Consider the following 24,045-nt stretch of genomic DNA (forward strand, 5'->3'; position numbering starts at 1 on the left):
CCCTGCAGTGTCCTGGGTCACATCAAAGGCACTAACCCCAGGCCCTGGCTCCATCTCACCACCTCACAGTGGTGACCACTGTGGATTTACCAGGCTCAGAGCAGGGAAACCCCAGCAACCAGAGGATAATCAACCTTGGTGCTGATGGAAAAGCGATGGAAAGGGCAGGTCCCCTGAGAGCCCCCAGCCACACGGGTCCTTACGCTAGGGCTGGGTGAACATTGAAGATGATCTGCGGTCGCGGCGGGGCCCACTCCAGGTTTCCGCGCACCCGAATCCTCAACTTGTAGATGTCGGCGTGCTCTCCATCGTCCGGAGAGATAGGCAGAGAGTCAGGGATGGGCAGGAGCTGGGAGAGGCAGGCAAGAGGGTCAGATCCCTATCTTGTACTGCAAAGGCAGTGCACCTCGCTGGACTGCCAGAAACCTGTAACTGCAGCCCTCTGGAAAAGTGCCAGGCACCAGTTGAACTGTGGGCTGAAGAAGGGCTGTCCCCAGGGATCCAGACACTGCTGTAGGAGGCTGCAGTGGAACAGCCCTGCTTGGCTGCATCCATCTCCAAAGCCCAGACAAACCCCCTTCTCAAGCTCCACACAGGGAGCACTGGGATAGGCAAAGTCCCCTCAGCAGTGCCCTGAAGGCAAGGGTTCAGGGAAGATCAAATGCAATCAGTGACAGGAACTCACAGCCTTACCTTCTGTGGGGCGTCATGCTCAGGGACCAGCCACTCCAATTCAGAGGCAGCTGGGAGTTGCATGCCCTCAAACTGCTTCAGCAAGCCCATGGCCACCGCCTCTGCCGAGTTTGAATTGAGGAAGGAGTGGGATCTAGACAGCAAAGGAATGGTTAATACTGGATCTCACAGCTGTGCTGTTCTTGCAGCCCCATGGTAGTCCCAGCTCAAGTCAAAGACCCTCCCTTCAACTCTGGTACCTTAATTCTGCACTGCCACACAGGCTTAAAATTAATACACATTATTGATTTCTGTCTTTGCAGCTGTTCCCAAGCAAAGCTGGCTAATGGCACCAGAACAACAGTTCAGAAGAGCAAGCAAAACTTAAGCCACTTGGCAAAACCTGTGCCTGTTTGCAAGGGAAGCTGCAAAGTGACAGCCAGTGCCTGTATAAGTCAGAAACAACTGCCCTCCCAGTATGAACTCACCCAAGCAGCTGCCAACCATGGACACAGCTTTGTACTTCACCACATGAAGCAAAGGGGTCCCCAAGGAGGGAGGGGGGGACACACATATCTACTCCAGTGCAAGACAGAAGCTGATGCACATGGAAGAGCAGAGCTGGGTAGGAAGGAGAACATGGTACCAATATGTGTCGCCATGAGGTTCAAGACGTACATGGAGTCTGAGGAGAGAAAGGACTTCCTGCTGGAGTCTGGGTTCCTCTTGATGTCTGCATCTGAATCACAAACAGACAAGGTGGAACAGATGGGACAGGGCAGGGGGATACACTCATTTCAAACCAAAGCTCCAAGGTAAAACTCATCAAGCTGTTGAAAAGCAAGTGAACTACAGCATCAACTTCTACCAGTGGTACTGAGCAGCAAGGAGGGGTGTCAGTCTAATCAGTCAGCTGTCAGGATTACAAGGGAAAGGTATGGTGGGATGCTGTGGACAGCCAGCCTGAAGTTTGGGGGGAGTGGCTGCTGGTACAGGTCACACACCAAGTCCTAGCAGTAACATGGCCTGAAATAGAACACACACAGGAGCCTGGAGAGCAGGACTGTAGGGTTAGCAAGAAGGTTTAGTAGCTCTCTACACACAGTACAGATGCTGGAAAGGATTAGCAATGGGATGCAGAGCCCTTTTCTCTACTTGACTGTAACCTGTAAGATCAGACATTTGTCACACTGACAGCTTGTCAGAGACTGCACAGCCAGGGCTGGCAGCCTGTGCCCAGCACTGCCCAGACACACCAGCATCCCTGCAGAGAAAGGGCCAGCATCCATGACCTCTGCAGAGGTCACAGACTCATCTCCTGAGGATAGAGGGGTTCAAGATAAGGTGCAGGACACTGCAGTCCTGCTCCCTACACCCCTCCATCAGCTCCCCAAGTGCCCTGGGCTGCCCTGAAGCTCAGGTACCAGGCAGTGGTACCTTCACCACTCATCTTTCTTCCACTCCAGCAGGTTAAACCCTAACAGGGAATCTGTCTCAACAGTACAAGACTCCTGTGTCAGGACACTTTCAGTTGTACAGCGCAGACAGAAGCAGGCAGAAAACTGCTTCACAGCTGATAAGGCTCCCAGAAAAGGGAAGAAGGCATGCAAGGGGAAAGTACTACAGGTCAGGACAGAAGAGTGACCAAAGCCACAACCTTTATCCCAATAGGTCTGCTGTTTTGTATCTCTGGGGAGCTCTAGGAATGGTCTGCAGTGACCACACCACCCCCAAACAAAAGCCTGTAGCTTCCCCTGCCCCAGTGCCTGGCATGGGGAGGTACAGCTCAGGGTTCCTGCTCCTGTACCCCAAGCAGGCTGACTAACACAAATCTGAAGAGAGCCCACACGATCCCAGCCAGGCACAAACTGCACACTGAGGCCAAAGGAATCACAGCCTGTGATGCAAGGGAATCACAGGCTGAGCAAGAAGTGTACCCCTGCCCCAAGCTTTTCTACAGAGAGACAGACTGCCCTAGCAACAAAGGGAGCAAGTCCTGCAAATTTACAGACTCACACTACTGGAATTCAGCTTGGACTCGACCAATTCAGCTTGGACTCATTGTTTGACATCCATTGCTAAAACAGGCACAGGAAAGCATCCTAATGTTAAGGAATCCACGTACCTATGTCATGCAAACTGAATTCCAGCTGCAGAAAACAAGAAATTCAGGCAAACAGCCTCACAACCTCGTAGGGCACCAGCCAGACACAACTGCCATGCTCTGGTGCCTTCTGCTCTGCACAGGAAGGTCCCGCATGGTCCTAGACTATGATGAACACGAGCAGATGGGGCACACACAGCACAGAATGGGCCAGGTGCTATGGGGAGGCAGAGCCAGCACACTCAGGCAGTGACATGGTCTCAGAGTTGGCAAAGGAAGCCAGATCTGACCCTAGGATTCCAAGGGAGCACTGCGACCCTGACACCGCTCACTTCCCAACATCAACTGCAAACGCTCCCCAAATCCTCATTAGTTACCCAAAACATCTCTGCTGCCAATGCTATCAAGTGGGGTAGTCCCCAGGAAGTTTGAGAACAGCCCTCAAATCTAAGGACATCACCCCACACCCCATGTGCCAAGCTTCAGCCAGGATCACAGCCTGGTCTGTGAACACAACAGGGCTGACAAGGAAAGATCTGAGCACCAGCAAGCCCATCAGGAGTAACATGTTGGTTCTGAACACCTGACAGAAGAGATCAGCAGCAGCCCAGCAGGCTGTTCCCTTGCTAAAGCAAACAGGGAGCATATGAAGGTTATTTAAACACAGCCAGCAGACCAGAAGGATTACCTGGTACTACTGTAAACAATAAAAACACTAAGCTGCATGTGATCCCAGTGATTAGGACCTCCAGCATGAACAACCTGCCTGTGCCCTGTCTGATCTCACTAATTCTCTCTCTAGAACTTCTTTCTAGAAGGGTTCCACTCCAAGTCAAGTCTCAGCAGAACAGGAAGTCTGTGGTTCAGATCAAAGCTATGACATGCCAGCTCTGCCAAGTCAAGCAGGATAATGCTCTCCAAGGCACTTGGGATGGAGACCTGGTCCCACATTGAAGGACTCTGCTCTCATTCAGCCCAGGCTCACTGGGCCTACAGAGCTTCACTGTGCTGTGAAGTCCTACCCCAGGCAAGACAGGTCTTCACCACAGCAGGCACTTTTGATACATCCAAAATACTGCGTGGAAAAATGGGGATGGAGCCCACAGCAGAACTCCTCTGCATCCGCTCCACTCAATCCTGCCACATCATCCTGCCACAGCTCTCCTTGCTGACATCTGCATGATACTGGAACTAATTCCCAGTTCTGAAGCCAGGCAGATTTTGAAGAAGTGTGCCCGTGCACACACACACACACCTTGCACACACACGCGCGCGTGCCCAGGGAGCACTGCAGGGTACCTGAGAACAAGGAAGCCATTGACACTGAGAGGCCGTTCTTGGACATTTGAATCAGGTTAGATCCATCGTTACCATCTGTATGACATGGTGATGACAAAACAGTTGACTTCAGTGCTTCAGCCAGGCCAGAGAGAAAGGGCATAAAACAAGAGCAGCACTCACACGAGGAGAGCCCAGAACTGAATTCACACACTCCTCCGTGGGCTACAAAACTGAGCCAAAACCTTACCCTCATGGACTGAAAGGAGAAGTTGCTATCAACAGTCAGGAGACAAACAGTTTAAAGCTCAAGACTGTACAACTCCATCTTCTTTTAAGTAAGAGAGATGGAGGTACTGCTGAGAAGTAAGTCACCACTTCAGAGGATGAATGAGGCTCTGAAGAAATGCATACCCAGGGACTTGCACTGGTCTCCTGTGGGTGACAAGCTCAGCCACCCAAGCTGCCAGGAGCAGACACCACAGGCATTGCAGGTCAGGATGTGACCAATACCCACCATCCAAGAGGTAAGTGGTCAGAGCTATGGCTCCTTCTGCCTGGGGAGGAGAAGAGAGGATGGCAGCTCTCCCACCTCTCTAGCTGTGACAGCAGCTGTGTGTACCAGGGAATGAAACAGAAACCACCTACCAGCCAGAGGCACAGAATGTGACAGGGTTACAGAAGATTTTGAAGGAAAGTCATGCTACCACATGAGGGAAACTGATTGCTCTGCTTATACTCAGAATTCAGCCACTTGTTTGGGAAAAGCCATCTTGAAGGCCAGAGGGACAGGGTCCTCTTCAGCAGGACTGATCCAAACACAACCACACCAGGGAGTTGTTTCTATGAAAGAAGGCAACACAGCCATTCCCTCCTACCTCGGATCTCGTACTCTTCCACATCCTCTGCAGAGCCAGAGTCAGAGAGCCGCATGGAGCCATGGGAGCTGAACTGGGACCCGCTGTCTGTTGCCACGAGACCTGGGAGAAAGGCATCACAGCCAGGTCATCAGTGGAACTGCTCCAAAAGGCCACTGACAGCTATGGGAGATGGAGTTAGATAAGGGAGGGATGGAGCTCAAGGATGGAAAACACTGTGGGTTCAATATGAAATTACATTCCATAGCTCAGGACCAGCAGTGTTATCAATGGATGGTATCTGTCACATTATGGTCTTCAATAGCAGCAGTTTCACTAATCTTGGCACCACCTTGGCAGCAATTTAACTCTTTCCAAGGAATTGGGAAGGAAGGCCGGCAGCTATAGGATAGACAATGGACAGAAAACCCACATCCCACTAGCTGGTGAGCCCAGAACACATCACCCACTGTCTGAGCCCATCTCCTGGCAGGTAGGGAACAGGTGTCTGGTGCGGATCTGCTGGCGCCGAATGCGAATCTTTTGTTTAAGCTCCTGGATCTCCTTGTCACTGTCTTCTTCCTCCTCCTCCAGCTGCCGGCTCATCATGTTGCACTTCATCAGCTCAATGGCAGCGATCAGGGACTCTGAGATGCTGAAGTGGGCATTCTCCTGCAAGAGCAAAAGCATTCAAGGCTCTGCGTGGACACACTAGCAAGACTTGGTAAAATTTTGTTCCCCACGTATCCCAGGAAAGAGCTTATTACTCATGGATGGTGGCAGAAAGATGTTAATCTCTGTCAAAATACGACTCTTTTATAAGGACCTAGAAAACAAAGCCTTCTTGGGCATCAGAATACCCACAAAACACAAGAGTCATCCTACAAAGAGGATGTGCAACACATCAACTCTGGAGGGGCAGCACACAGCCCTAAGGGGCCCTAACATATTGCAAAGCTGCCATGTATATGACAGATAGACAAATCCCAGCTACTGTGCACCACTGAGGAGCTCAGCCTTGGAGTTCTGTGCACAGCTCTACAACAGGCAATACACACATTATCGTCCCCACGACAGAAGTATCCCTGAGCCTGCAGTAAGATACATTCCCCAATGCACACAGGCTGCTGCTGCTTCCCTCACCTTCTCCAGGTCTGCACAGCTGCCAAAGTCCTGCTCAGAGAGATAGCTGATGAGGGACTGCCCTTCTGAAGGTCTCCTGAACATCCCTTCCCCCGAGCTCAGGTACTGTCCAGAGTCTAGAAAAGCAAGGGACACAGGTATGAGGGAAGGACCTGCTATCTCCATGCCACCAAGCCCTGCCAGCACCCTGCCAGCATCCCACAAGCAGGTGCCAGCACTTGAGGCCACTGCAGCCCATGGAGGAACCTGAGCAGGGCTGAGTGTCCCCACTGAGGCTGACTGTACTCACCATACTCCATGTAGAGGGAGCTGGGTGTACTCAGTTCACTGCTCTGTGTGGAAGCAGAGATGGGCCCTCTCCCTCCACTTGGATCACCATGGGACTCTGGAAGGGAAGATGACACCAGGCACACCTCAGTACCTCAGAGGCACCCTGCCACTGCACAGGGTGAAATGAAAGGGGCTCGGCATCACACACACAGGCACAAATGGATGAAATAAAGAGACATCTTCCTGCTCCATGCCACAGCTGAGGGCAAGCCCAGGAGGAGACAAAACTAGAAAGGCATTTCAGGCAAGAGAAGGGGGATGAAGGAGAGATCATGAGAGACATGGAACAATCACATCCTGAGCCTTCCTCAGTTTACCCCAGAGCAGCACTGGGGGACACAACAGGCTCTAGCAAGTACCTCTTGCCAGCTCTTTCTTCCTGAGGGAGCATTCTGAGGGCAGAGTTATGCCCCAGAACAAAGAACAGGAGACGCAGGGAAACATGAGCAGTCAAAGGATCTGTAGGGGTCTCTGCCCTGCAAAGCAGCCTGGACACCAGTGTAAGGAGACATCTGAAGGACATGTTCCTGCTCCACTGTAAGCCAGGACTCCCCACACACAGCACTCAAGGTGACCTACACGGGCTGTGGGCAGGGCTCTGCCCCATGCACACACTGTAGTGCAACTCCCTGCCAGACCGAGCCAGTGGAGACTGCCAGGAGCTGGCCTGAGCAGAGACCAAGAACAGGTGGTGCTCTACAGAGAGCCATGGCCCCAGGGAGCACTTGAATGGAGTGGCTGGGTGACAGAGGACTGCTGAAGGAGACTGAAAACACCCTGCCTGGAGTGGGAGAGAAGCATACAGCTCTGGATACAGGGACCTCCCTGTGCCACAGATCCATGAAATAACAGGAAAAATTAGATGTTCAAGCCCATGCCTGGTTAGCTGCCAGCCCTTATTCTCTAGGTAAGAGATGAAACCTCTCCTGGCTTCTGAGGCAGTGGATGGAGGGAAGGGCAGGGGATGCAGCTCAGAGACTTGGAGGCCAGCACTCCCTAATGCCATGCAGGGGAGCTGGACAGACTTCTGGGTCTGGTCCACTGCTTCCACAAACCAAGCTGGAATCTTCGGTCAGGTCACATGCATAAACCAGACCACACTTCAAAGCATCAGCTGGGACACAAGAAAGAAAGAGTTTCTTGGTTTTCTTAATGAACACTAATGGATTGACGGCAATCCTGAACTTGATGTAATGGTCACTAATGAAGGGCTCTTATACTGTCTCCCAAACCTGCCACTGGATCTTCTATTATAATGGTGATATCCCTGAGGCCTCCTGGGCAGACAGAGGAGGAGAAGGGCAGCATTAAGGGAGAGAAAACAGAGACATACTAGTTACTATTCAGCAAGGACCTCCACTTCTCCAGTGAAGGCAGCATCAGGGCAAACTCCCACAAACTGGTTGTCCCCTCACACCCCACTCTCCCCAGCCCCATGTATTTACACACTCAAGACCACAAGAGAACCCAGCAGGTCACCAGTGGGATGACATCCTACCAGTTGGATGAGCCCAGGCCCCAGTCCCACATCCCAGCCAAGCAAGGCCAGTGGAGAAGAACAGCTGATGCCACAGCATTGCTGCCATTTTCTAAGATTTTAGTAAAAGCTGGCAATACCAGTAACAGTCCAGCCCAGGGCATTCCAGGAAATAAGATGTTATCCCATCATTCCAGTGTGGAGCTGAAAAGCTAAGGGAAAAGACCAACCACTTGCCCACTGTCCCTCTCTCCAACGTGATCCATGCAATCAAGGGGGTGGCCAGCATCAGCCTTCTGTTACCAGGGACTCCCATGCCCAAATGGCTTCCCAGAAAAGCTGTCCCATTACCGTGCAACTTCCCAGAAGTCACATTGGTGTCAGAGTGTGAGCGCACGTGGCTCTTCTTGAGGATGCCCTGTGGAGCTGAAGACTGTCCCTCTGAGAAGCTGGACCGGCGCAACAGGCTCAGGCCCCTGCTGCCACCTCCACTTGCTCCCTGCTCCCCCAGGGATGATACTGAGTCCAGCTTCTGGGAGCTGCTGGAGGAGAAGAGTTTGGAGCTACTGCTCTTGGTGCTGCTGGTGCTGGTGCTGCTGCATGCCCGGCCCCGGCGTCCCGAGTTCCCAATGGCCAGGTACTCCGGCCCGTCATTAACATCACTCTGTGGATCATCCTGACTCCCTGTCCAAGTGTCCTCGCTCTGGCTGGTGGTGCTGGAGCTCATCTCGCTGGCTGGAAAGACGGGGTCTTTGGGTGAGGGGACGTGGAAGCGGGTGACAGAGCTGGGCTGCTCCAGAGGGGACCTGCCCTCACTGAAGGAGGAGGACCGGGTGGACGGGCAGCGCTCCTGGGGCTGGCTGGAGTTGGAGCTGCCACAGGAACTCACTGGTCTCCTGTCTGGACAGAGGCAGGAGCATGATTTCACACACTTTGGCACAAGGAGACATATCCTGTGGCAATAAGATCGTGGCTTCACACCAACATGCTCACCCACCACCGGCAAATCCCTCCCTCCCATCATGGGCGGAAGTCTTCCATACCCATCCACACCAACAAATACATAGGCAGATAAAAAGGTAAAGGCTTTTCTGGTCTACCCTAAGCTCTCCAACCCAGCCTTGATACCTGGGAGGCCAGAGGAGGCTGGATGCTGGAGGCTGGAGAAGGACCCAAAGCAGCGCTGCTGTGTGCAGGTGGCAGCAGGGACACTCGGGGATGCAGGGAGGGCAGTCAGGCTCTGACTCTTTGTCACTGGAGAAGGATTGTCACTCTTCCTGGTAAGCTGAAGAGAGGTGACACCATCAATACATCAGCATCTATGGTGCTACATGTCAAAAGAGCAGCAACAGAAAGGGATCAGCCTTCAAATGCCTGGTCACCAACCACAAACGACGTGGCAGCCCTGGGAACACGAGGGTGGGGAGGGAAAAACACAGCAGCACAGAAGGGAAGCAGCTCTTTGTTCACAGCTATGGGACAGATTCCCATTGGGAAATTACCAGGCTCTCAGTGAAATGATCCAGGCAGCCCAGCGCTCCTGGCAGACGGCTCTTTTGTCCCTCACCACTGTGATCACACATCTCTCTTGTCCCAGCAGAAGGGTCTGACGCGCACAGGGACGGCAGTGACGTGCCGGCCAGCTGAAAGAACACAGCCCCCATTTAACGAAGCCTCACTAATTGCTCTCCTCTGGGGACTCTGTGCAAAGAAAGCAGCTGCTGTTTCCCTCCTCTGGAGAGAGGGCAGCTGGCACAGGGCTGCACAGAGGGTCACTGGCATAATGAGCAGGAGTAGGCACCCAGGTGTCCTGAGGCATTGCCCATCCCCTCAAGAGGGTGACTGTCCCTCATGACCAGGCAGCTCTGTGTGCTGGCCTTGAAGCCTGGGACTGTTGGAGAGAGCTTTAAAGGTGTCTCTTACAAGAAATTGGTCCTCAGGTCCTCTACTCAAATCCTTGGTGCAAGCATGAACCAAAGTGCCCCACTACAGGCTCCACACAGCCATCTCACCCACCCTGGTCATGCTGGCAGGACAAAGACCAGTTCCCCACTCTCCTCCCCTCTTCGAGCAACTTTTACTAGTTCCAAGTCCAGCCCCTTGTCCAAGGGCTCTGCATGCCCTGAATGTGACCTCGAGGGAGCAGCCACAACCAGTTGGCATCTGGGGAGAGCCAGATGTAAAATCTGGGACCTCAACTCACCATGGAAGTGTCGATCTGAGCCAGAAGCCTGGGGTTGTTCTGCTCAACAGCTTCCAGGCACTGCAGCATGGCCGTGACGTGGGCGTCACTGAGCAGGAAGGCAGTATCTGGGGAGAAAAAATGCTGCTCAAGGGAGTCCCTCTCACCCACACAGTTTGACAAACCGGTTGCTCACATGCAAACCAACATTTCTGCTGTCCTCCCTCACTCCCACACAGCTTTGAAATGCCACCAGCTAGATATTTTCCCAGTAAGAAGGAAAAGGCCCATTGCTCTTTACCTGTGTAGAACTTCCTGATGTACTGCCGGTTCTCCAGGAGCGGCCTCAGCTGCGCTGACAGGCAGTGGCACTGCAGGCTGTGCTGCAGCCACAGCTGCGCAATGGCCTGGTCCCCTGGGCCCTCGGGGTCACGCTGGCCACTCTCCTGCAGGCTGATGAACTGGAAAGGGATGTCAGGCACAGGTTAAGGCAAGCAGAGGCAAGAAGGGGACCGGGGCTTGTTCCAACGCCTGGCTTTGGTCCCCTTGATAACAGCAGCTTTCCCATGCCAGTCGCAGGAAAGAGGGCATGTCCCAGCAGCTCCCCAGCCACCACGGAGGCAAAAGCACCAGGCAGGAACAATGCTTCAAAGGTCAGCCAGTGACCAAAGTCCTCTGAGAGCCACCAGCACAATGAACTTCTCTTGCACACTCTCTCCCCCATGACCTGGAGGGACCCCATGCTCCCAAATCCCATCTGACCCCGGTGGTGACAGTCATTTTCCTGCTGACACATTAACTGGGAAAGGCTATGGCAATGCTTGAGCTGCTGCAGCCTGCAGTAACTGGAGTTACACCCCTGATCCCGCAGCAGCAGGCTGGACACAGGGACCACCAGTGGCCAGCCCTTCGTACCTATCCACAGCAGGAACCATGGGTGTCAGCACAGGGCAGCATCCCCATATGCCAGCAGCTGGCGTAAGGAATGGGAGAATAAATGCATGGTGAAGTCACAACGCAGAAAATGGGACAGCCCAGACCCTTAGAGATCTGCACAGACACATGAATTACCCCTGCACATACACAAGAACTGCTTGTGCCAGTTCCCTTGGTGATGCCTGCTGCACCCCGCCCTGCAGACCTGGAGACTGGCCTGGGAGAAATAAGCAGCCAATTGTCTCAGCCCAAGCCACACTGAGGTCCCAGGACACAGCTTGTACCCAAAACCACAGCTGTGTCAGCCTCCACAAGCCATGGAGCCACTTTAACCACAAGAGCCCAGGCACTGCTGTCCCATGGGCTCCAGCCCAGCTGCCCTCTGCCCTCCCACTGGGCACACAAGACCACCCCACCAGAACCCACCTTCTCCAAATGATGAGCAGAGCCTGGACTCAGCCAGCGAATGTCCTTCACAAAGTGCCAGTAATCCTTCTGTCTGCAGCACACCTGCCCAGGACAGGCACAGTCAGGTACCACCTCCCAAGTGCCAGTTAAATGAGCACATCCCCAATTAGTCCCTTGCTGCCACAGCAGGCTGTTTGCCTCAGATTTATTCAGACAATGAGGGGTTTTCTAAGTTATTCTTCCCTTTAGAGAGGAACTGCAACAGAGTTTCTGTGTTCCTCTCCACCCTACTGGTCGTAAACACAGACCCAAAAAGTGTCTCTTCACCAAAAATCTGATTATTTTTACTTCCATCGCTATTTCCTCTTTCGCAAGTGACAGAGGAATGGCTTCTGTTCTGGTGGTTTATTTGGTTTGGCAGGGCATTTTAAAAGACTAGAAAACTAACACGACAATTTTAGTTTTCTAGACTGAACTTGGTTCTCTGGACAAACAAATAAAATTAATTCAAAAGTTTAAAAACCTCTAACCCTAGTTTTCTTAATGTGTACATATGGATTTTTTTACCTTTTTTCTTTTTAATTCCCAACTGTAGATGAAAAAGTTGCCAAGAAAATAAAAAAGTAAATGGAAATGTTTTGCTGGAGCAGCTATGAGCCAACTGCTGTTAGGAAGCTGTATTTTTATGGGCCTCCTTTTGCAACTCCTATAGCTTGATTGGTGTCACACATGCCTGATGAGAGGAGATGTTCCTGAGTAGAAGAGCTGTCTTTGCCTATAGTAAAAGCACTGAGGAAGGTAACACACCATCCTGCTTTGCAGGTCTGGCATAAACTGCTACCGACAGACAGACAAGCATAAATCATTTAAACCTCACTCCAGAAGCCTGTGAATAGCAGGTCTGTCAGAAGGGAACACTGCACTCCTCACATGGAAAAGGTAACTCCTCTCTCTATTGATCTCCCAGAGAAGGTCCCTGGTCCATGCAGCTGGGGACTAACAGGAACAGAGCAGCACCTCAACTAATGCTGTCTGCAAACTTAATAAATTCAGGGAGCAAAGTTCCCTGCTCGGACAACCTGCCAGTCTGGTGCTTCCTGGAAGTTTATCAGCTTGGGTGCAGCACTGCATAGATGCAGTTTTCCTGATCTGGAACCCAGCTGGCCCATGCAAACTGCCTGGGGCTCCTATGTGCTGTTCTCTGCTCTTCTCTTCTCTCTGGGTGGCAGAGCCACTGATGGGAAGCCTGTCCCCAGGCAAACCCTGCAGCCTTGCTTCATTTTTCCACTGTAAATTAATTGTGCTGGTAATTGCAAGCTGAAGGGGAGATCTTCAAGCCTCTGCACACAAGCAGGAAAGAGAAATTCTTCCAGGCAGCCATGGAAGGGGAGAAGGCTGGGTGAGCAACTGCAGGCACAACAAGAGCCTGGAAAGAGTGATCCCATTCGCGCAGAGCATGGGTTTGGCTGCCAGCTCCTGTTACTAACACAGCTAACCAGAAACAGTAAAGATGCGAGGTTTCTCTTGCCAGGCCTCGCTGGGGACTTGTCCAAGTGCAGATGATACGGGGCTGACTCACTGCAAATGGAATTTAATCGCTTGGCTGCAGCAGAAAGAAAGGAGAGAGGGGCTGGCTTCAGCACAGGGGGCACAAGTACTCAGGAAAACCATACTGAAAGTAGATGAGATAGAACTCCAGGTCCCTCTGACAACCACAGCATTTAACAGGCAAGCTCAGTCCCTGCTTGGATCACTTCCCACCTTGTTACAAGCACTGTGCCCACTCTGCTGTGAGCACCAAAGTGAGCTGCAGCACCTGCTTGTGACAGGCACTGAGGCCATGACAGACAGACAGACAGACAGACAGACAGACAGTCAGTTGTGCTGGCAGGACAGTCACACCTTGTCATGCATGAGCCCATGGTAGAGGATGCTGTGCATGTCTCTGCAGAGCCGTTCCAAGCCGCCATACTTGGACCAGACATTTGGGTTGCTTATAGACACCAAACCTTCCACTGTGGTCTTCAGGTTGCCAAGGAGCTTCCAGTGCTCCTTCCTGCAGAGGAACACAGCAACATATATCAGAGATACAGCAAGGTTTAAGTAACATCACAACAGGAACATGGTATTGTACTCTCTTGAAGGAAACTGTTCAGGCTGAAACCTTTGGTGGTCCAGGGGCTAGCAAAGGTGAGCTGAAGCACTTAGTGCATCCCTGTGGTCTCCCACACATGGTTTGTGGACAACAAGCCATATTGTAACGATTCTTCTGAGTGGTAGCCACCACCAGGAGACAGACAAACAGACTGATGGCTCCTGTAATGTACCACATGCCCAGTCTGGGCGAAAAAAGCTGGGGATTCACTTTCTAGCAGGCTCTTGCTTCACTGACATGTTCTCTCTAAGAGAGCAGCAGCCCCTCAGAAGCACAGCAGCTGTATGGAAGGGTGTGAGGGCCACCACATTGAGCAGACCCTGTGTTTACAGAGCAGCACTCCCTGAGCAGTGCACACCACCTTGAGAGCTCCAGCCCTGTCAGGATGCAGAGCTGCTCCTCTCCCAGGGAGGTGACACTTCATCTGCATCTCCAGCTGTACCACTCTCTGTAGCTGACCTGCTGTAGGCATAACTTGCAAAAACATTATCATCTTATGGACAGACATTAAAAAACTGCTGGCGAACTCCAGAGTGCACAACAGTTCATCAGTATCATCCCCCTTGGCTGCCCTGCATACAGCAAGAAATCACCATTATCTACCACAAAGCAGGAGCGATGGTGCAGAGAGGTAACATCATTTGACTATGCAAAAGCAGCTTTGGGGAAGGAAGCTTTGGATGACTGAGGTTCCCATCCAAGCTGCTTGACAATGCTGCCAGATGAAGAGCAGCTGTCAAAAACAAATGCAAATAGGAGACACCCTCTCAGAACAACAGGAATGTTGCAAGATACAGTTAGGAATGTAAATAGCAAAAAAAAAAAAAAGTCTCTGCAGAGTTTGTAACAAAAGCACCGTAACTGACACCTTAACATGAAAGTTCAGGTTTTTAACTGGCAAGAAACAAGACAGTGTTTCAGCAGTTAGTCACTCCCACAGCCAAAGCCAAACTGGATTTCCAAAGCACAATGGGAAAAAAAAGGAAAAAACTTAAAATAAATAACATTATTTAAAACTGCTCTCATTTTCATCCCTTGGGGATCAAAGTGTGGGCTGCATATTTCTGGTAATTAAAACAAAGATTTTTCTCACCAATATTCTCTTTTTGAGACTTGCTCACTACTGCCAAACTGATTAGTTGAACAAGCAGATCATTAATTATTGGCTCTACTTCAAGCTCCCCATCCACTTCCCTTTCTCATGAGGGAAACATCACCACCTTCAATGCCCTCCTAAGCTTAAACCACACAGAAGCCAACCCATTCCACCAGCAAAGCATGTCACCCTGACAGCACCAGAGCTCTAAACCAGACCTGCAGTGCATGTGGCACCATGTGTGCATTTATGCTGTACTTAGACTAATAGGCACAGGGCTTTATCTCAGAAGAGACTGAAAAAAAATGCACAGATATGAATCAAAGGTGGCTTCCTGAAGGAGATACAGCTTGGGGAGACACACAGAAATTATCCAGCTCTGCTGAATTTATGGGCTTTTCCCATCTCTGCCCTGAGTGATGCAGATGTTCTTTGTCTGTGGATACCCAGAGAGGAATCAGCAGTGCCTGGTCAAAGAGCACCTGCAGCACTGAGCTCAAAACATCAGCAGCTCCTCCCTAAGATACCTCTAACACTCAGAGTTTGGAAATGCAAGTGAAAGCTCAGCCACACCACTGATATTCCAAGTCAGTGAGTCAGGGGAACTCCCTCCCATGTTATTTCATGCTATAAAAAGCAGGTGATGCACACAAGGATGTGAGGGTAGCACATGCAGAGATATGCCTTTCCAAATGAATGGTCTCATTAAAGAACTTGTGCATCTTAAGAGGCAGAAAACCAGGATCCATGGCTCTTTCCTAGCATGGAGAAACTAAGGGTAAGCAATCCTTGAACAAAGTAATCTCAAAATGTTAAAACATTGAACACAGAACCACATAGAAAATAAGCCACATAATTAAAGCACCTTTGCAGAGGTGATCTTGAACCCACCAAAAGTGAATTAAATCCTGGTAGGACAGTAAGTATCCCATGGGACTTGCTGGCCCAAAGCAGTTCACAGGTTGAACACACAAGACCTAAGACCTTTCTGATACCCAAACCACAGCTGTTTCTGGCGCTTCTGCTGAAAAGCACACAGCGACACAAGGCTGAAGAAATGACAACCCATACAGTTGGCTGCAGATGCCAGGGACATTGAGACACCACAGCTAACCACATTCCAGCTTTGACTGGACTCTGGGGCAACCCTGAATTAGCAGCAGGGTTTGCTCCCCTCCCACTGACAGAGCCTGGGTTTCAGCTGCCAGGAGGGATGGAGAAAGCCCAAATTCCCTTTTCTGCTGGTGTTCAGAGGATTACTAAGACCTGAATAAGGAGAACTTTCCTTTGCTAGTGCTATAGAAAGCCTGGCATGGGCTAAGGCCAATTCATATTACATCATGAAAACACCTCAATTTACAATAAGAGCAAAGTGAGTAATACCCCCAGAACAAGAGCAGAGCTTCCCCTGCAAGAACCACACATGATTCTGCTCCCCTGATCTAGCAGAGCTTGGTTCCCCCAGCCAGAAGGGCCGAGGGTGTTTGCAGGAGCATGGAGCAGCAGTGAGATCTCAGCTGCATCCCTCTCCTCCCTTAAAGACAACCTCTGATCCAGCCTCCAATTTTAATCACCAGCTCCACAAACCTGGCACTGGGTCTCCTTTCTTTTCCACAACAAACTCCATCTTCAAGCACAGCAACATCAACCTGCCATCAGGAACTGTCCCAAACATAACTGACCCTTTTGCACTGGAGTGATAGAAGACAGAATCCAGCCTCGTACCAAAAAATGGTTTAATGCTGACACTGCTGACAACAGGGAATGCTGCTTGCTCTTCCAAGGCTTTCTCAGCCCCTCCATGCCAGCAAGGGTAGGAACTTCTCTCAGTCCAAGTCAGCAAACGTGACTCACAGCAAAGGGAGGGAGCCATGCTGCTGACTTCTTCATTTAAAATAAAACCAAACCCTGATTACTTTCCGAAACAGAATCACCCAGGTAGCCAGTGTTCAAAAATTAAAAATAAAAATGAAGCTCATCTTTCTTGCAAGCATCATCTGCTGTGTATCTCCTGTGCTCTGCAGGAGGCACCAAGCAATGGCTGCTTGAATCCCGACCTCCACCTGGAAGACTCTCTTGATCCTTCTTAGCACATTAAAGAGGTTGGGCTAAGGATGCTGAGGTTATAGAGGGACTTCTGACAAATCTCCAAGGACACTCATTCCTGTGCTGGCTGTCAATTCCTCCTGCAGAAACCAAAGATGCCACGTAACCTGCCCTGCGCAGAGCCTGCTCCCGCCTCGTTGTCCCCAGATCTCCCAGACAACCAGCAGCCCCTTTTCTGGACTCCCCCGCCTGCTCCTCCTCCGGCAGGCTCAGCACTGCTGGGAAAAGGGATTAAAGAAAGCCAGGCTTCGTGCAATTCATCTGCAGTCGCGGGGAGTGGCTGACGAGGCAGAGGAAGCCAGAAGAGCTCTGCCAGCCTAGCAGGGATGGGCAGGAATAGCTGAGTGGGCTGGCTGGAAAAGGGGCATGCAGGGTAACTTGCATCCATACTAAAAGCTGCTACTGATATAAAATGGGGGCACAACCAGAAAAGGTGCCCCCAGCAAACAAAGCCCAGAAGTGCTGCTTGCTGATGCATTTTTCTTTGCACTGGCAAAGGACAAGGGAAGAAAATAGGGATTAAAAGCGTTTTTCAACCTTCCCATGGCAGATAGCTTTACCTGCTCATCTGGCTAAGTCTCTTACAAGCAGATGACCACAATCTGTGGACCCAGGGTACTGTCCATTTGACTTCAATCTGCACAGGACCTGCCTGTGACAAGCACACAGGCAGCCAGAGGCAGGGACAGGCAGAGCAGATCCCCACAGCAGCCCATCTCCCCGAGAGCAGCTGCTCACATCCCTCCACTGCTCACAGCACAGGCTCCCTTTAGGAACCCTCTCCTCTGTCTTGTTGGTGCCAGAGACAAAGGTGGCAGCTCTTTGCTAATCTGCCCAGCTGACCACTGGCCCGTCTGCTCCCCCTAGGACTGCTGTGTTCTCTGCCAAGAGCCCTGCTCTCTGCCCAGCAGGACAACACTAACCCTCTTGCCTCCAAGGACAATGTCCTTTCTCGACACTGGCATTACAACCCTGCCACTCGATACATTTCAGACCTGCTGCTAGGAGGAAAAATCCAGCACAAGATCCTCATTTTCCTCTCCTGTGCTGGCAGGATGGACTTCAGCAAAATAACTTTTGCTTCTGCCTTTTCTGTAATCCACAGGAAGATGGATCCAGTCATCTTTATCTTATCACAATCAGTAACTGCCACAATCCAGTGTGAAATGGCACCTCACTGGGAATAAAAATGCTGAGCGCCTCACACAAAGGACAAGGCAGCATAAGGCCCGTGCGGGATCCTCCCTGTGCCAGCCAGGAGAACAAGCAGGCACCTGCATGAGCCAGCACAGGTGGGGGGTGATGCCCTCCATGTCCCTGGGGGAGTGCTGAGGGTGGCACCACCCCAGCCCTATTAGTCACACGAAGGCAGAGTCTGGCAGTGCATGACTTGTGCTTGCAAACGCTAGAAAACACAAAGATGAACCTGGAAAGACAAAGCAATGAATGCAAGTCAATTCCTTTTACCTTTTGGAACCTGCTGTGCCTGAAGCATTAGTGGAAAGGGAGAACAGCTTGAACCGTGAAAATCAGAAGGCACCCCAAACCTGTGCTATAGCTTTAAAAGCACCAGTGGCATTTTCCCAGCTGATATGGCAGGCAGGAATGGCTGAGCCCCTCAGATAAGGAATCCTTCTTTCCCGTATCAAGTTTCAGCTGCTCCTTCCTCCCTAGCCAACACTTCAATTTCCATCCTACATTCACCCTGTGCTTGTGAGCACCAGGGCAAAACCAATACACATGTGAAAACACGAAGTAAACAGGTCTTGCTATCAAAACAGCTCTAGGAAACAGCCTCTGCTGCTCATAAATGCTAACAATGCTAAGAAAAGCCAGGCCTGAAGCACACACGAAGACCCTGCAGCCAAGGTCACCATGCTCACCACCAGCCATGCACAGGCACAGGGCCTCACCATCAGGAATAAAGAGATAAATAAGGATATTTCTGTTCAGCACCTAGAAGAGGGGATGCAGATGACTGCCAGGAAGGAGACAGGATCCCAGAGCAGCAAGCTGCAGAGCACGGTGACAGCGTGGCGTTAGGGCGGGGTGGTTTCACCCTTAAGCTCAGGACTTGTGAAGCAGAGGCCTGGCAGCTGCTGTGGGACAGAGCACCAGCTACTGAGATTACACATCCTTGGCCCTCACTGCCCCCTCAGTGACCAAGACTCCTTCCCAGGGCATGGAGTAGAGCGATCTGCTGGCCTCGGGTGGTTGATGGCTCCGATAGCCCGACCCAATGTGTGCTTCCTCCCACGAGGGACCGAGCCGGGGACAGTGTCATCCTCTGCAAGCGGTGATCCCACTGACGAGGGGTTTGTTCACTCCCCGCTCGCCCCCAGGTAGCCCCACAGCTGTGCCCTGGCTGTGCACACACTCCCAGGCAGGACATGAGCTCTCCAGGAGCATCCGCTGCCCATCCCTACTGCTGCCCAGGCACCACGCGCCTGCTGCCACTGCTGCCACCCGCGTTCCTGCACGCACACCCCGCGCCGCGTCCCAGATACACACACACGCGCGGCTGTGCGCCGCCCCACGCGGGCACACACGGGACCCTGCCGCTCCCGGGGGCACCCAAGGGACCCTGCCGCACCCGGGGACACACACGGGACCCTGCCGCTCCCGGGGGCACACACGCTGCCCCGCCCCGCCCCACCCCACTCCACCCCGGCGCTGCCCCTGCGCACCACACCCGCCCGGTGCCAGCCTCCATCGAGCGCCCCTGCGGGCCGTGCCATGGGCACTCGCTCCGCCCCTCCCGCGCGTGTCCCGCCGCGCGCGGCCCCACCGGCTCTCCGCGTGCCCCGCGTGGGGCCCGATCTCCATCCCGGGCGCGCGCGGCCCCGCCGCCGTCACCGCGACGCCGTCACTCGGGAGGGGCGAGCGCCCGCCCCGCCCCGCCGCACCCACGGACTACAGCTCCCGGCGTGCACCGCGCCTCGCCTGCACACGCAGTGCCGCGGCGGACTACAGCTCCCGGCGTGCACCGCCGCCATGACGGGCAGTCCCCCCCCTGCAGCCTCCCCCGCCCCGGAGTTTTCGGGGTCCCCCCGGCTTCAAAGCGCTGGGAAAAAGCACAGTGATTGTTGATATAATTGTCACCAAATCCCGCCTTGGACGTGATGAGGAAAATGCGATGGTAAGAGGAAAAAAAGCAAACAAACAACGTGTCCCCGACCGACAGCTCATGCACTGATCACACCTGCAGAGACAGAAATGTTAAGAGGGTTCTGTTCTACCGCCCACTGCAAGAAGGATGTGAAAATTGCAACAGAATAAGATGTGCCTTCCGCCGAAACGCAGTGAAATGAAACTTCAAGAAGGAAAAAGTGATGCTGCTGTCTTTCGACTGAGAATAGTCAATGACAAATTATTATTGGAGATAAAACCTATATACATCTCAGTTGTCTGATGCCTCAGAAACCAAAGCCAGGCATTTGTACAATGGAAATTCCCTATTTTACTTGAAATGATAACTATATGCTGCATAAATGAAAAAGCACCTGACATTTTCTATGTGGTTTATTTTAGCAGTAGAGTACTTCTGCAGCACATGGGGGTACAAGGTTCTATACTGCTGTTCTTTATAACAACAACGATAATGTATTTTTCAGAAGGTGTTTAATGAAGAGACCAGGACTCCTCATGCATCATAATTGTATAGAAGTGCGAAACAACAATTTGAATCCAGTCGTAAGGCAGAAATTTCCTTTCATGGAGCCTACTGCACTGATTGAAAACACTGCCTGTACATGGCATGTTAGGTCTCAGGCCATCAGACTGTGTTGACTCTCACAGTAAACACTGGAGGAAATCAAGTCATCCAGACTATTGTGATTGTTAGATGCTAATGTCTGGTGAAATGAAGCATGCAGATAAAGCTAACAGATCTAATTTAGCTACTCCATCAGGAATTACAAGACTCTCCCAGCTCCACAAGTTAGAAATAGCCTGCACGTTGCTCAATGGTGACTTTAAATTTCTCCAGGAGAAAAATCTCCATCTCCTCTGCTTCATTATGTTGTTTTGTATACATTACTTACAGTCATCGTTTACTTAACTCCTGTCAATACCCACATCAATTTAGAGAGCATATAAAAAAATATAAATAAAAAGTTTGTGGTCACACACAGACGTGAGCTGCTGGGTCTGCACTGAGGTTAAACTGGACATTAATCCTCCAGTGTAAAATTTAAGGAGTGCCAGTAGAGATCAACAATTGTAAAGGTATGTTATATATATCTATAAATACAGGATCAAAGCATGTGTGATATTCCACAGCTCACAACATTGAGCTTGGACTAGACAGTCCCCCTCTGGCTTTAAATCTTTGAGTACACCTAGCATTTGATCCTTTGGGTGCTGTTTCTGCTTGGTAATTTTAACACTTCATCCTGGGAATTTCTGTGTGTTCAGCAGGTAAAATCTTCTCTGCGATTCCTCCACAATTCCTCTGCAATTCCTCCTACTGAAACAGCAGGGGTTACTTGGGCAGACAAGCCATGAGGTCTCATTTTTGTGAGGAGACAACTGGTGCTTAGGAAAGGTGTGGGAAAAGCCCAGGAAAGAACCAGCCCCAAAATTTACTACAGCCTGTGGGTGCTTTAGATACGCAGTGTTACACATTCAGCACAGCTGAGTCATACTGGACTTCATACAGTTAAAATATTGGTTCTTTATAGCTCTCAGTGCCACGTGGAAGCTTTGTCACTTGGCTGGATGCTGACACACTCCCAGGAGCCACACAGCAAAACAAGAGCTGATATTTGCATGGTTGCCTTTGTGATCCCCAGGCATTCTGAACACAGAAAGAAAATACTCTTCAGGATCACAACTTGTGCCTGGTTTTCTGTTGTGCTGAGCAGCAGACAGCTGGTATCCTGTTTGTACAATAAACACAACTCATGGATGTGGTAAAATCTGGATTTTGTCAGATTTCCACTTGTCACGAGGACAAGTAGCATCTGCCACCTTTGCAGTTTGTGTGTTTGTTTGGGGTAAACAGCATTTGTTTATTGGTGTGACACAGTCCCCAGATGGAGCTGGACCCTACAGCCTCATGGGAATTTGACTTAATACTTTTTTTAAAATACTTTTGGCACCTCTATTTTTAGTAGTTCTTGGTTATCTGGCAATAGCATATTTGCTTTAGAAACATAGTCTGATTATAAGAACCTCCTACTCCTCATCAATCACTTGTCATCCAATCTCCCCTGGGGGAATATGTTATCAAAACTTTTTAAATCTGTGGCTCCAAAACTCCATGTCTGAACTTCTGCTGCCCATGGAGAACACAGAGAAGAAAACAGGGTGGAACTGTCAGCCTCCAGCACTGTGGTCATGAGTTTCTCCTGCCTGAAGGGAAAATCTCTCACTAGCTGGAGGTGTCCTGTGACAGTAACTGAGCCATTCTCTTCTAGACAGAAGGAAGCAGCAAGAGGAACATCCAGAAACACATTTTTTGCCCTACTTCAAAAGAGATGGATAAAGAGTGTAAATGTAGAGAGCAAGACTTTGTCAATAGTCTGTAGTATAGGACACTGCTGAGGACAGAAAGCCTCAACTCACTCCTCTTATTCTTGCCTTTCACAGTAACAGTGCTAGAAAGATCTCCCATTCTTAAGGTCTGCACAGTATTTCAGTACAGGTAGCTCCCAGCACAGCAGGACAGAGCTGTGACAGGGATTACACACACTAGAGCTCATTGTGTGTCAGGTACTCAGGATATTGTACTTGCCACAGAATGTTTGTTTTAGCAAATACGCATATGGAATATGTGGGTAATTAAAGAAATGTGGGAGGTGTGTGCAAGGTCATGTACGGAAATAATTATCCCTACCCAAGGGCATTTGTAGTAGTCCCTGCAGTCTTGGTATGGAGCTCCCCCTCTGGAGGCAAGCAGGCAGACCCTAAAACAAGCTATCCTTTGGTTATGGTGAAGGAAGGCACCTTTCAGATGGCAGCCTCAGCACAGGTCCCAGAGAAAACTCAGGGAGATGTGGACAGTAATGCCAGGTGAACGTTGTGAGCAGGGGAAAAGGATGTGGGTTTTCCTTTCAGCATTTACTGCCTGGCTTCTGAAGGAAGTTTGTCCTCTGTGATCACCTTGTCAGTCTGCTCCCTCCTTTTCTGTCTTTGGAACTCAGTGACCAATTTCAATGAGCAAGATGTAGAGATTTCAGAGATAATTACTATCCTTTAATAGAGTATCAAATGAAGAAAGTGCTGTTGTGTAAAAATGCTCTATTACATGTAACTTGTTCAGCAGCAGCCAACTGCCAACCAGGCACCTGTGTACTGCTGACCTACCAATACCCAGAGCCCCAAAGAATGCAAATATACAGGGATGAGGGAAGGCTTTGCTAGGTTCCTTCTTTCAAAAAACAATTTCTCTTCTGAGTTTCTCAATCGTGAGTCTGTCCAAAAACTGGTGAAGATAACAACTCTGAAAAGAACCCAAGAGAACAACGTATCTATGGACACAGTGTTCTGGGTTTAAATAGTAATTTGAAGCTTTACATGGTATTTTGAAATAGGAACCTAGTTTGAACTCAGCTGTTAGACTTTTGAAAACATAATTCTGCTCAAAACTAGCCTGCATTGGTTTTGCTGTTCACAGAACAGATTATTTCTCTCAATTGCATGGGGGGGTCATAGGCAAAGGCATCTCACAGTCAGCTTCTCAACTGAACACCCTTCCTTATCCTGCAACACAGAATGGTTGGATTGGAGGGGACATTTAGAGATGACGTGCTCTGACCACCCTTCCATGAGCAGCGACATTTTCAACTAGATCAGGCTGCTTAGAGCCCCATCCAGCCTGACCTTGAATGCTTCCACGGATAAGGCATCCACCACCCCCCTGGGTAATCTGTGCCAGTGTTCTACCACTCTCACTGTAAAAAAATTCTTCCTTATATCCAGTCGAAATCGACCCTCTTTCAGTTTAAAGCATCACCTCTTGTCCTATTGCAAAAAACCCTGCTGAAAAATCTGTCCCCATCTTTCCTAAAGGCCCCTTGAAGTACTGGAAGTCTGTAATGAGACTTCCCGGAGCCTTCTCTTCTCCAGGCTGAAAATCCCCAAATCCCTCAGCCGGTCTCCATAGGAGAGGTGCTCCAGGCTTCCAGTCACCTCCGTGGCCCCTCTCAGCACCCATCAGGTGTACAGCCAGCCCAGGATTCCGTCCCTACAGCACAGCTTCCCTGTCCCCAGCCCCCTGTACGCTGCCTGCAGCTCTGCCTCCCAGCGCCCCCCGCCATTCCCCGGGTCCTCTCTCCTCTCAAGGACACTGTCCCTGG

The 24,045-nt window shown here is 50.8% G+C and overlaps 1 protein-coding gene and 1 long non-coding RNA gene across 6 annotated transcripts in view; one reads left to right on the top strand and one right to left on the bottom strand.

Annotated features, from left to right (window-relative positions):
• Nucleotides 1–24,045, bottom strand: part of RUBCN (rubicon autophagy regulator) — a 29,821-nt gene that overhangs the window by 5,503 nt on the left and 273 nt on the right. The window contains exons 1-17 of one of the 5 annotated variants that reach the window (XM_015637544.3): nt 19,533–19,632; nt 13,290–13,443; nt 11,406–11,489; nt 10,345–10,504; nt 10,065–10,171; nt 9,364–9,504; nt 8,990–9,146; nt 8,213–8,761; nt 7,617–7,661; nt 6,344–6,439; nt 6,055–6,170; nt 5,382–5,583; nt 4,933–5,034; nt 4,076–4,150; nt 1,351–1,411; nt 694–826; nt 204–349 (exon numbers count right to left, since the gene is read on the bottom strand). In XM_015637544.3, the coding sequence (XP_015493030.1) occupies nt 204–349; nt 694–826; nt 1,351–1,411; nt 4,076–4,150; nt 4,933–5,034; nt 5,382–5,583; nt 6,055–6,170; nt 6,344–6,439; nt 7,617–7,661; nt 8,213–8,761; nt 8,990–9,146; nt 9,364–9,504; nt 10,065–10,171; nt 10,345–10,504; nt 11,406–11,489; nt 13,290–13,443; nt 19,533–19,570 (2,366 nt within the window). In that variant the 5' untranslated portion in view covers nt 19,571–19,632. Of the gene's footprint in view, nt 1–203; nt 350–693; nt 827–1,350; nt 1,412–4,075; nt 4,151–4,932; nt 5,035–5,381; nt 5,584–6,054; nt 6,171–6,343; nt 6,440–7,616; nt 7,662–8,212; nt 8,762–8,989; nt 9,147–9,363; nt 9,505–10,064; nt 10,172–10,344; nt 10,505–11,405; nt 11,490–13,289; nt 13,444–18,700; nt 18,772–19,532; nt 19,633–24,045 lie in introns of those variants that run through there. The other 4 variants (XM_015637549.3, XM_015637548.3, XM_015637545.3 and 1 more) reach the window with 4 other exon arrangements.
• On the top strand, nt 19,725–21,712 carry LOC117244862. Its single transcript, XR_004498708.1, has 2 exons — nt 19,725–20,971; nt 21,161–21,712. It is a non-coding gene; the product is annotated as an uncharacterized LOC117244862 (long non-coding RNA).

Source organism: Parus major, chromosome 9 (assembly GCF_001522545.3).
Source record: "Parus major isolate Abel chromosome 9, Parus_major1.1, whole genome shotgun sequence".
NCBI lineage: Eukaryota > Metazoa > Chordata > Aves > Passeriformes > Paridae > Parus > Parus major.